Below are 12,762 nucleotides of genomic sequence, written 5' to 3' on the forward strand. Positions count from 1 at the left end.
AGACCCTATAAAAGGCAGGCTAGAAGGAGGAAAGAGTTTTATGAAGTAGCCCCACTAGCCTCAAAAGACTGTGCAGCCAAAAAGAGCATTTGGATTTGGATATTTGCATTTGTCACACATGCTCATTCCTGAGGAGGTTTCTTACCTTGGCTTTGTTGATAGTGCAGTGCAGAGCATTGTTCTCCTGATCATACAGAAGGCTGAAGTCCAGAGTGCCGAGCGTAGCTGTGAGGAAACAGACATAAAAACATCAACAAAGCAGTTCATCTACAGGGCAGACCACAGCACATTCTGGATGCCATAGCAATTAGCAAGCTGTTCAAACCATATTTTGCTCCTCTAGAGACCATCTGATGTCAATTGTACGCAAAAAGGCAAAGAGCTTTTTCAACCTGGCAAGCTCTAATTCGAATTTCATTGGCTAATTGGCTATCAGGGCTGCACATGTTTTTACAAGGTACCACACTGCTACAATGAGCACTTCTGAGCTTTGTACTTAGTAATTTATTAGTAAATCAACAAGCATAACTGTAAATTTCACTTTGAGTTACACTACAGTTCAAAGGTTTGGGGTCTGTAAGATTAAGTGTTTTTAAAAGAAATAAATACTTTTATTCAGCAAAGATGCATTAAATTGATCAAAAGAACCCTGAAAAAGTGTCTCACGGTTTCCACCAAAAATATTAAGCTGAACAAGTTTTTAAAATTGATATTAAAGGCACAGTATGTACGTTTCGCCGGTAGAGGTCGCTTATTCAAAACAAAGGCGTAGCTTGATGATGCTGAGAATGATCGTGGAATCATGGGAGTTGTAGTCTCTTCACCTCCTCAGCCGATGAAAAGGAATCCGACGGACTCGGGCAGAAATCATGTTCATGAATGAGAGAATGTATTAAAGTTAGGGATGCACTGCTATGAACATTTTGGCCGATACCGATAACGATAATTCTTTATATTTGAAAGCCGATAACCGATATATTGGCCGATAAATCTAAATACAAATTTGAATAAACTTTGAGAGCCTGATTACAAAAACAAAAGGCTCACCATTAAAAGCCATGTCCCAAACACTTCAACATAAATCAAACCTATACAGTACAGTAGCCTATTTGAACCAGTGTGAGATTCCTTACCTTTTCAAATTAATTTTACACTCCTATGGCCAACTTACTTTATATATATAAAAAAATGGTAATACTTTACAATAAGGTTTAATTTTTGTTAGCATTAGTTGACCAACAATGAATGAACAATACTTCAACAGGATTTATTCATCTTAGTGCATACTAATCTCAACATTTTCAGATCCAAAGTTGTGTCTGTTAACATTAGGTAATGCACTGTGAATGGACTGTTAATAAACACAAACATTTTATTTCTAACATTAACAAAGGTTATTGTTCTCTGTTTGTTCGTGTTAGTTAATGCATTAACAAATGCGATCTTATTTGTAAAATGTTACCAAAAATTCTATTGCCTAAAAAAATAAAAATAATATACCTAAATAATGCAAACAAGTTATTGAACAGCATTGCTTAGGCTGCATAATAAAGAATCAGAATGCAAGTGGCGTGCATGAAATAGCCTCCGCACAGACAATAAGGAAATGGTTTTAATCAAACCGTATTGTTGATGGAAATGATACGAGAACAATAAAAGTGCAAGTTATTAAAAATAACGCTTCTGTGTTTTTGAAAAAAATATGTTTAATATTACAGTAATAGTAAACATCTTTAATATTAGTCTAGTCTATTAAATAATGTTGCTGTTTGAGTGCGCGCGCTGAAGCTGGAGAGAATGAACGAACAACCGTAAACTGAAACGCTTAGAAGGTTAAATAACAACTAAATGCATCATATATGAGAACAATCAGATATTTATACAAAATAAATATAATATTACAACTTATATAAGCACAAAATCACGCATAGGTGAAGGCCTATAACTCCTGTGGATTTCCCCTGTTTGAGAGCGTGCGTTGAAACTGAAGATGATCACACAATGAAGCACTGCGGGTTATTGACTTAAGGAAACGCATCCTATATGACATTAATCAGATGTTTATACTACAAAAACTTAATATTACGACTTACATATGCTTAAAATGACGCGAATGCACAAGCGAAGTTGACTGTGCTGGTCAGAATGCGTTGTGGGCGCTCCAACAGCGCGCTGAAACACAACAACTAAACCCAGATAATTCACAACGTTTTATAACAAAAATAATCTCATTACAGTGTTATGCAGTGGCGGCTGGTCAATAGAGGGCGCTGGGGCGCCGCCCCCATCAGAATTCCAGAAATATAAATTTATACAAAAATGATTTAAAAATGAAATAGCTTACTCATACGATGTGCCGGCTGTTAGTAAGAGCCTCAGCATTTAATAAAAACTGGCTTTGATGGGTTAACTATTTTATAAGTTCTTCAATATGTTTCATGCGGTTTCATGCGCGAGGGATGCCGGACAAATGGACGTCTATCTGAGTACAAAAATATACGGGCAGCATGTGACCTGAAGCTGGTCTCTAATTGGTTCTTAAAGATCCTCCTCCGGACGCAAGTCGCTGTGTCCCTGGCGAATCAGAATTGGATGCGTGTTATTTTATCCAATCTGATTCAAATCTGGTTCTCGTCACCTGTCATTCAACTTTCCGTTCTTGGCAACTAAAGCGAAAGTGCGCGGGCGACACAGTCACTCCGACTCCGCCAAAACCTTATTAGGATGATCACTTTCGTAGAGATGGCAGCAGTTAAACCAAATTCTTTCACAAGGTGTTCGCTGGAAGAAATCAAAAGGATAAAGGATCCCGAACCAACGCGATTTACAAATCCAGCAGCAGGCCAGTGACAGGACGCAGCTGCACTCGTAGCTCCACCCGCTTGTTATGAGAAACGTAAGTTAGGTGGCTGACTGGATGTGTTGTTAGCAATGCCCTTTATTGCTTTCCTGTCTTTTATTTCAAAGTGTTGGTACTGAAGTTTTGTGGACAACAACGGGGGTAAGAGACCTCAAATATCTGACTGAACAATGCAAACGTCATGAGAAACGTCACTACTGAGATGACTGACTTTAATCAGAGAGTCATTGAGAAATTTGCTGGCCAGAAAGAAAGGAGAGCAAAATGTATGTTCAAGTAGTCAACATGCTAGTCTGTTGTTGCTGTTCTCTTTTGTTTTTCCTTTCCTCATTCAATTAAATGTGGGAAATTAATGTGTAAAAAGATAAAAGTGAAGACACTGTACTGTCTTCCCTCAACAAACACGCTGAAACACAACATTCTTTTACAGCCGTATTCTCATTATCATTTTATGTAGATTATATGTTAGACTTGCGCTGCATATGTTGCACATAACTGTATTTTCCTTTTCGAAGTGATTCCAATCATATTTAGAGCAATTCAAAACCCATTATGGTGGACAGCGCGTCTGTCTCAGCTGAAGGAAATAATACATTATCTATCGGCTTGACTATATCGGTCAAATTTTCTTATCGGAACGATAACATCAAAAATAATCATTTATCGGCTGATAACGATATGTTGCCGATATATCGTGCATCCCTAATTAAAGTTTTATTAACGTTACGGTGGTATGAAGCAGGACGCGCCGAGAGCCTTTGGGAGCGAATGCTAATGAGAGAGACCTGCGCGAAACACCAGTCTCAGAGATTGTATTTTGCTTATGCTGCAGTCAGCCGCTTCCGCTCTTTTTGTTGTGTATTTTGGGAACAAAGTGCTGTTTTACATTGTTAAAACAATCATACTAAAAACATTGGAGTGTGTTGAAAGTTATGTTATAACGTTACTCTGTGTGTTCGCTCTGTGGCTGATATGACTTGTTGCACTTTGTAGTAATCTAGATCGATATTAGAATATCATTAATAAAAACAGGATGACTAAATGACTGTAGCTAAATGATGTGATTCATTTTAAAATATATTGTATAATGGATATGTGGGTGGCCCTTAATTTTGGAAATCTTCTGCTCTCACCTGCATGAAAAAAGGAAACAAATCAAATTTAGCTGAGATTGGACTACAATTGGAGTATGCACAACAAAATTTACATTTTGTATTAGAGACCATAACAGCATGTAATTAATAATTATACAAAATCATTAGTGAATGGTAAATTAGGTTTAAAGCGATAACACAGAACAGTGTTGTTAGTAGAGCTCCGTCATGATCTGCACTGGTGCTTCATGCTTCACTGTACCCTTTTTTCCCCATTCGGTGCAAATATACTCAAAGAACATTGCCAATGAAAGTGAAAGGGGAAAGGCCAAGTATGGTAACCCATACTCAGTATTTGACCTCTGCACACATATTAGGAGCAGAGTAGTGAGTAGTGAACACATACACTGCAAACCGTGGACACACACACCTGGAGCAGTTGGCAGCCATTATGGGACCTTACTGGAATCGAACCAGCAACCTTTGGGTTACCAGTCGGACTTGCTAGCCATTAGGCCACGACTACCCCATGGAAGATTGCAACCTGATAAAGACTCCTCCTTGCTCCCAAGCAAGTATACTTCAACCTGGTTACGCAAAGTGGCCGTCTGATATCAGAAACAGTCAAAAGTTTATCAGTGAATGAAACCTTAGCTAATGTCACATCAGATATTAAAGTACCTGTTCATAAAAAGATGCATTCTTTGAGCATACCCTAAATGACAAATTATCTGGATGGTATTATGCTCACATGACATACTTTTAGTGGAGAAAGGAATTGGGGTGAGAGGTTAACACAGCCCTACATTAGAGATATTGGAGTAATCAACCTTACCCAGTTATATCCTAAGCAATATATAAGAATAACTGAGAGAAAAAAAATAATTTTGATCTAACTTGTTTAAAATAACATCAGATTAAGGGCACTTCATCTAAATCCCTAAGCTGCTGCGCCCCACAACAGCTGTTGCTGTAGTGAGCCATGATGTAAGAATGCTTTTGTTGGACCTTAATGCCATATGTCCTCCTCGCGTTTGTGTGAGCGTATTCTTATATGATGAGAGGAATCATCGAGATTAAACCAGGCCTGTGTTTAATTACCCAAACTGGTCCCAGCAATCCATGGCTTCAATCTCTAATGCACAAAATACTGCCATCAGTGATGGGCTTTACTCTTCCGCAATTACGATGAATTGTATTACCTTATGGTATTTTACACACAAAGGAGATTATCGGTGTTAAGGATGGAGGAAATGATGGACAGAGCAAACACACTGGTGATATGTTCATACTACAGCAAAATAGAGTTGTCAAACGTGTTCAAAGCGCTAAATATGGTTTTGGTCATAGATAGTTTGATAATCAGAGAGACAAGTGAATTCACAAATTTTTTTTGGGTTGGAACTATATGATTTAATCGTACATCAGTTCCACATGAATCAATTAAGTAACAAACAGAATTTGTTCACTTAACTTCATATCATCGAATTGAGTTACTTTCAAGTGACCAAATTAAGAAGTCTTGATTTTATATGCTTCCCTGAATCCCTGAAAATATTTTATTAAAACGCCCCTATGGTTTTTCGTCTATTCCGTTTCATGCGGTGTGTAATCTAGCTGTTTGTGAATGTAAATGTTCTGCAAAGTTGAAAAGTCAAAAGTGCACAATAAATAAAATTATTGTCTCCCAAAACAAAGAAACGACTCTGAACCGCCAATACAAGTCGTTTTTTTTTTTGAATCTCACTGCGTGATGGTCCTACATCACTAGAAAATACATTTGCATAATGGCCATCTATGTTGCCCGCGAACAAATTGACCAGCCCTCAAACACGTCATTTTACTGACGACTGCTTCTCAAATCTTGGAGTTCAACACAGGATTCGTAAAACACTTGCTCTTGAAAAATGGGTCAGTACTCAGTTTATTTGGACAAGCTTGCTCCTCAGAATCACAACCTGTAAGTATTAATCCTTTTTGATGTATATATTTTCTACCTGGTGTTCAAAATACGTAGTTTTGTGTTTTATATTGTGTAATTTTCCAGCTAACTGGCTAACTAACATTATTAAAGGGTTAGTTCACCCAAAAATTAAAATTCTGTCATTAATCACTCATGTAGTTTCAAACCCATAAGACCTTCGTTCATCTTCGGAACACAAATGAAGATATTTTTGATGAAATCCGAGAGCTTTCTGACCCCTACATAAACAGCAATTTAATTACCACTTTCAAGGCCCAGAAAGGTAGGAAAGACATCGTTAAAATATACCTACAGTGGTCTACAGTGGTTCAACCTTAATTTTATGAAGCAACGAGAATACTTATTGTGCACAAAAAACCCAATAAAAAATAACTTTATTCAACAATTTCTTCTCATCTGTGCCAGTCTCTTACGCAGTTTACGTTGTAAATACAGTGCATCGCTTTCAAGCTCTACAGTATCTCCCCATTGGTCAATGGTGAAAAAATAAATAAAAATAAAATAAAAAAATCACAGTTTTTTGGCCTTGGCACAAAATGACCAGTTAACAATTTCACTAATCATATCATCAGCACATGGGAAAGTGTGAACAAGTACTAGTCAGGTGAAATCACTCTTTCTGATTGGATTATAAGAGAATACTGATTGCTATAAAAGGAGGGAAGAATCGCTTCCAATCATTGTGTTCTTGTGTTAGCAATGGTTACCTAAAAAAAAGAAAGATGTGCAGCCATCATCACTTTGCATCAAAATGGCCTCACATGCAAGGAAATGCTGCAAAGAATATTGCACCTGAAAAAAACTCATCCAAGAACTTCAATGAGAAAGCTTCAGGACGTCCCTGAGTGTCCAGCAAGCACAGGACCGCCTCCTCCCGAGGGGTCAGCTACGGAATCGTGTCCACTAGTGCAGAGCTTGCTCAATATTGGCAGCAGGTGAGTGTGAATGCATTTGCACAGCGAGGCCAAGACTTTTGCACAACGGCCTACTGTCAAGAAGGGTAGCAAAGAAGCCACTTCTCTCCAAGAAAAACATCAAGGACAGACTGAAATTCTGCAGGATGTACAAGGATTGGACAGAAGAAGACTGGTGCAAAGTTATTTTCATGGTAGAGAACCAGTGGTCATTCCTCAAAAAGTGAGCAAAAAAGGAGAAGTCTTCAAATTGTGATCAACCTCAAGCACTAATAAGGCAAGAATGGATCGCCATCAGTCAGGATTTGGCCCAGAAGCTGATATCCAGCATGCCAGAGTGAATTGCAGAGGTAATGAAGAAGGGTCAATGCTGCATATATTGACATTTTTTGCTAATAAAAAACATTAAAAACTTCTGAAATGCTTATCATTGTTTTCCAGTATACCATAGAAACATATGAAAAATGTTCTACAAACATGGGCGTGGAAGTGGGGGGAAAAGTGGACCTGACTACCCAGGGCCCCGTCTAGGGAGAGGGCCCTTTGAAAAGTCTGGAATATATTTTAACATGGAACATGGGGGCCCATCAGGACTGCCTATGCATAGGGCCCAGGATTTTGTGCTACACCCCTGTCTACAAATACTGAAGCAGCAAACTTTGCGAAACACAAAATGTATGTAACTGCCAGTATACTTTTGGCTGTACATCCAAGTCAGACACACACAACCACAAATCTAGGATCGGATTTGTAATAAACACCATCAGAGTAAATAGCGCAGTAAACCGTAAAACAGTGAAAAAAAAAAAAAAAAAAATGCAAACTACTGTAAAGCAATGATTTATTCATGCTACAGTGCAGCACCGCATACATCAGTGTCAGCTATTTAAGGTGCAGTCATGTTTATGGTAGAATTTTGGAAGGAATTTAATAGGAATCCACGCAATCTGGAATGTCGTGTTAGGGTGAAAGTTTGTCCCTCACAGATTTCGCGAAAGGTTCAGGTTTGCCATATGGGTTCACTGTGTGAGCTGTGCTTCATACATCAATTCACTACTGACAATAGACCATGCACCTTTTTTGGCCATGAAATTTGCAGAAATGTCACTAATGTGACCCTACCTTTGGCAAACGAGATACATTTTAATCCAAAAATAAAAATTCTGTCTTTTTGTTTACATTTTAAAAATATTAAACACATTAATATGGGGATCAGGCAAACTGAGCATATGTACTCTGATTATCTTCACTGAAATAAAAATAAATATGACATAAAAAACAACCCAGTCTCTTTTTTGTTAAATGTCAGTTTTAATAATCAATAGCCATTATAAAAGCATAAAAGGTATAAGAAGCTATACAATAAGAAATAAAGTTAACAATTCAGTCAAACATACAAAGTCAGCACTCTAGTAGCATAAATATATATGTTATGAAACTTATCTTTGCTATCAGCCAAAACGTTTTGCCAGGGAACAAATTATAGATTCATGAGACCAAAGATCACCCGTTAGAAATACACGAGACAAATTATATCTCATGTTTAACCACTACAGAGACATCAGAGCCAGCGGCAAACGTCAGAAGGACTAGCCGAGGTAAGGCTGCTCTCGCCGGGGTTAACGAGCGCTGAGCGCCCACTGACCGACTGGATCTCATAACTCCAAAAACGTAAGATCAAATGTTTAAATGGGCGCAATCTTTATCAATAAACCACAGATTTGAGCTTTACACAAATACATTCTCGCCTGAAAACTCTTAAAACTACATTTCGGGACATATTAAAAGTAGTATTTTTAAATTACATTAAAATTTTCTCCACCACTATTGACGCTAGCAGGTTGGCATGAGATGCATTCTGGGATACCGCTCCAGTCAGGGGCGGATCAAGGACACATCCGGAGATTTGAACTGTACTTGGCTAGATGTGAACTTTGAATTGGAACAGTACTTGGGCAGCGGCTGATGACATTTCAAAAGAACACAAGTACAGACAAAAACAAATATTGAGAAACGGCCATTGGTTCGCACGCAACAAGCAAGCATGACTGAACTTTTATTTACCATATTTGTTGCGCTGTATGCGTGTTGATCAGTGTTTATATGTGAATAAAAGAAAATAGGATTGAGAAAACTGGACGGGGCCAGAACATGAAGGATGATGAAAGCAGCCCCAAACAGTTTACAATAATAATAAATAATAAAAAAATCCTCACAATACATATTCTTTATATCTACTACTATTGTCTGCTTCTATGATTACAGCACGGCTGTCATAGGGATTGACTGCAGTTACCTGTGCATACAGACAATATTTTTTGTATGTACGAAACAATTTGAGTCACAGCTGTTGGTAAATACTGACTGTAACTATAACTATAGAAGAATACAGAGAGAAAGAAAGAATAATGTGTGGTAGAATGTAAAATAGAAGGGTAGCAGGATTATCCATCTATTACCATTAACTTTAGGCCATGCTGCTATATGTTCACGTCAGCTGAAGAGCTCACTGAACCTGTAATCATACACACACCCCTCACTTATTTTCCCACTCTGGACCACTTTACACTTCAACAATGTCCACCTGATATGCATTTGCCAACGGCAAATTTCTATTGAGAGGGAAGGCCAACCTGCTAAAAATACGCCTTGACAGCCCTCAGCATTTCAGGCCTTAAAGGACCAGAATGGCTTCTTATCAAGGATGATTTCCTTGATAAGAATGTCCAACATTGAGATTGCTTTGATCTCAACAAAGCTATTCTAATTCTTTGTCCACAACACAGAAATCGGAAGTAATGAGCTTGCCGCTGAACAGTCTTCTGGGATTATGTTTCCCTGTGGTTAGCTGCCAGTTTCCCAGCTTCTCAGGACAGACGGCATTATGGCCTCTGCCAGTATAGCGGAAGGAAACAAACAGTGCTGGAATTAGCGAGAACCAAAATCGTATCCACTCTATCCTTGCCGGTTCTGTTATTTTGGGCTGGTCACATGACCATAGACTGGGCTTGTCTTCGCTGCTGCAGTTTAAACTCTGAATTGGACGACAGGCGGTAATTTAGGGGAGGTATCAATGAGGATACAAATTTGGACTTAAGAGTCATTGTAATTAAATATTGTCAAGATTCACTAACCTTATGTTTTTTTCCTGCTGTATAATAAAATATGAAAGAAAAAAAAATCCCTGTATTGAATGAGCAATCTGAGCCATATCTGGGGATCAGAATATTTACACTTGGTCACTTCATGCTTCTATTGATTAGATTGCTATCTGACCAAGCTGCAAATGCCCTTCAAGATGCAATCGAGATGGATGGATTTACTGTAGTTGTTCAGGTAACCAATGTCAACATGTCAGCATACAGGTCATTCTCAGAATATGATGATTTTCTGACAATGTTGAAGTTGTCTGTTCAGTTTTCTCCTATTGAATGGTTGTAATACCAGCGATGAATTCTCACAAAAGATGTTATTTTAGTATTATTTATATAATATTATAGTATTAATATTTTGAATGCACTTTAATTGTTTTCACTTAATTTTTTTTATTTTAGTTGAAGTTGTAGTATTTTATTATACTTTTGGATGTTTGTAATTTTTCATAATTTGTTCAGTCATTAAACTCTAGAGGGTGCATGCTGATGCAGTCTGCAAGCAATCACATCATTAAGCTGATTGGCCTCTGCTGATCCTACAGCCAATGAGATTGCTTGCTCAATATTTCAATAGTCTGGTTCACTGTTTGCGATAAGCTAGTCCTGCAGCGTGGTATCAGAGTTGCTCTGAAACCTTCCACCTCCCCCAGCTCCACCTGCCTAGATATGCTACGGGATATATACATGTCTATTCATATATATATATATACATACACACACACTTATGTCATTTAGTTGGTAAGGCAACTGTGGCGAGGTTGAAGAGCGAGAGACGTGGGAGGAGCGAGCGAGACCGGTGCATGATTGAGAATGAGCGTTGCATGCGAGGCACACCAGTCTCGAGTCCTCTCATGAGGGAGCCCGGAGGCATATAAGGACGAATGAAACTAGTGAAGGATGAGAGAGGACCAGGCCTGGACTTTACGTTGTGTTTTGTTTACGTTTTGTTATGTGTGTGCGCAGCAGTCGTCCGTGAGGGGCTGCCGCTTTTCCTTTCAGTTGGTGTTTATTTTGAATTAAAGTTGTTGAACGTTCGCCGTTTCCCGCCTCCTTCCCAGCAACATTTCTGAAGAAGTATGTTTTTAATCTACTAATAGCTTTATTTCAATGATTACATTTTAAAAATAGTTTTAGCTTAAAACAACAACACTGTCATTAAAAATGTTTTTTAATGGTGTGAATGTTATTTTGAATGACCTATGATCTATAGGAAAAATCTACTTTATTCTTATGCTATGCATGCTTTTTATCTTCCTGTTTGTGAAACAGACAGGTTTGAAAGTCCTGTCTTACACTGTTTATAACAGTGTCACAGCAGACACGACATGACTATGAGACGTGACAAAATCTGTGAAAAATCACAGCCAATCAGAAGAGCGTGTCTCTCTGCAAGAGCACTGCAAAATGGTTAAGTACATGATCAAATTCATAAATATTACACCATTTTAACATTATTAAAAATACACAATGAGTGACTGAAACAATTAAATTTGAACGCTGACGTGTTGTTATGACACAGTGTTATGGACAGATAGTAATAGTAATTCTGAGTAACTTTATGGCTTATCTGGAGCCTGTGATTGCTTAGTGTGATATATGTGTGACATGACATTTCATTAATGGTCTTTTGCTTACTCTGAGGAACTCATTTGTCTTCTCATACCCCCCCCCCCCCACACACACACACACACACACACACACACACACACACAGACCTCTCATTGCCACTCATTTATGACCAGAGACTCTGACTCTGTCACCTCTCATTACATCCACCGCAATTATGGCCAGTAGAAATATAATCAACATTGCCTGGTTTGATGGGCTCTGGTCACTTCCATTGCATCTGAGATGCAGCCAATATTGTCAGCACACCGTGTATGTTATTGTAAACTTTACATCATGAGAGTCCCTGGTAGAGAATAGTACTTATAAAGTTCAAGGCTCAGGGCAGTGCTTGGTTTTAACAGGCAGATAAAACACACCCGAAGGGTTCAGATAACTCTTGACTATTTGCTCTATTTAAGCTGTACATAAATACATGGCTAAATATGAGAGAATCATTGTTATAATAGTGGTTTGTTATTACAGACTGGAAGTCTTGCTAATGGAAAATGTGAGACAAATTTATTTCATTTAGACATTCAGTTTTGAAAAATCATTTTGACCTTTACTGCAAATGATAAACCAAACAATGATCTATCATAATCCTGTGTTTGAAATGAATTTCCGCTGTTTTTTCATTATCACTTATGTTCACCAGGTTATTCTTTTAAGCCTCTAAAGTTTTCCTTGTCTTCTCAAATCGATTCATTTCACTTTCACGCAATTCAGATGTTGATGAGGTTTAAAATGCGCAACTGCCAGCAATCATTGAGAGTTCTTCTTCAAAGATTCCTTTAAATTTGTGTGGTCAACCAAAATAACAGCATAACAGCACAGGGAATTACATATTATACAAGTAATAAGAGTACACTTCTGAAGAAGATATTAGTGGTGTTTGCTGCAAAACTTACCAGCACAATGCTATGGGTTCTGGGTGGGTGCTATACGGTTGCTAGGGTGTTCTGGATGGTTGCTTACTAGTTCAAAGTCAACAGAACACATCTTCAAGTCTCTATTGATATTTTATGTAGGTTTGCAATATTCTGGGATTATTAAAGTTGGAAACTTTCCATGGGAATTAATGGGAATATATGTGACTTAACTGGAGTTAATAGGAATAAACGGGAAATTTGCATAATTGCAGTTTAGC

At 38.0% G+C, this 12,762-nt stretch overlaps 1 protein-coding gene across 3 annotated transcripts in view; it reads right to left on the reverse strand.

Annotated features, from left to right (window-relative positions):
• doc2b (double C2-like domains, beta) overlaps positions 1-12,762 on the reverse strand; it is a 394,892-nt gene that overhangs the window by 102,149 nt on the left and 279,981 nt on the right. For all 3 annotated transcript variants that reach the window (XM_079815985.1, XM_079815983.1, XM_079815984.1), the window contains one exon: positions 146-225. In XM_079815985.1, coding sequence (XP_079672111.1) covers positions 146-225 — 80 coding nt within the window. The remainder of the gene's footprint in view (positions 1-145; positions 226-12,762) is intronic.

This window comes from Gobio gobio (genome assembly GCF_949357685.1).
Source record: "Gobio gobio genome assembly, chromosome: 4".
NCBI lineage: Eukaryota > Metazoa > Chordata > Actinopteri > Cypriniformes > Gobionidae > Gobio > Gobio gobio.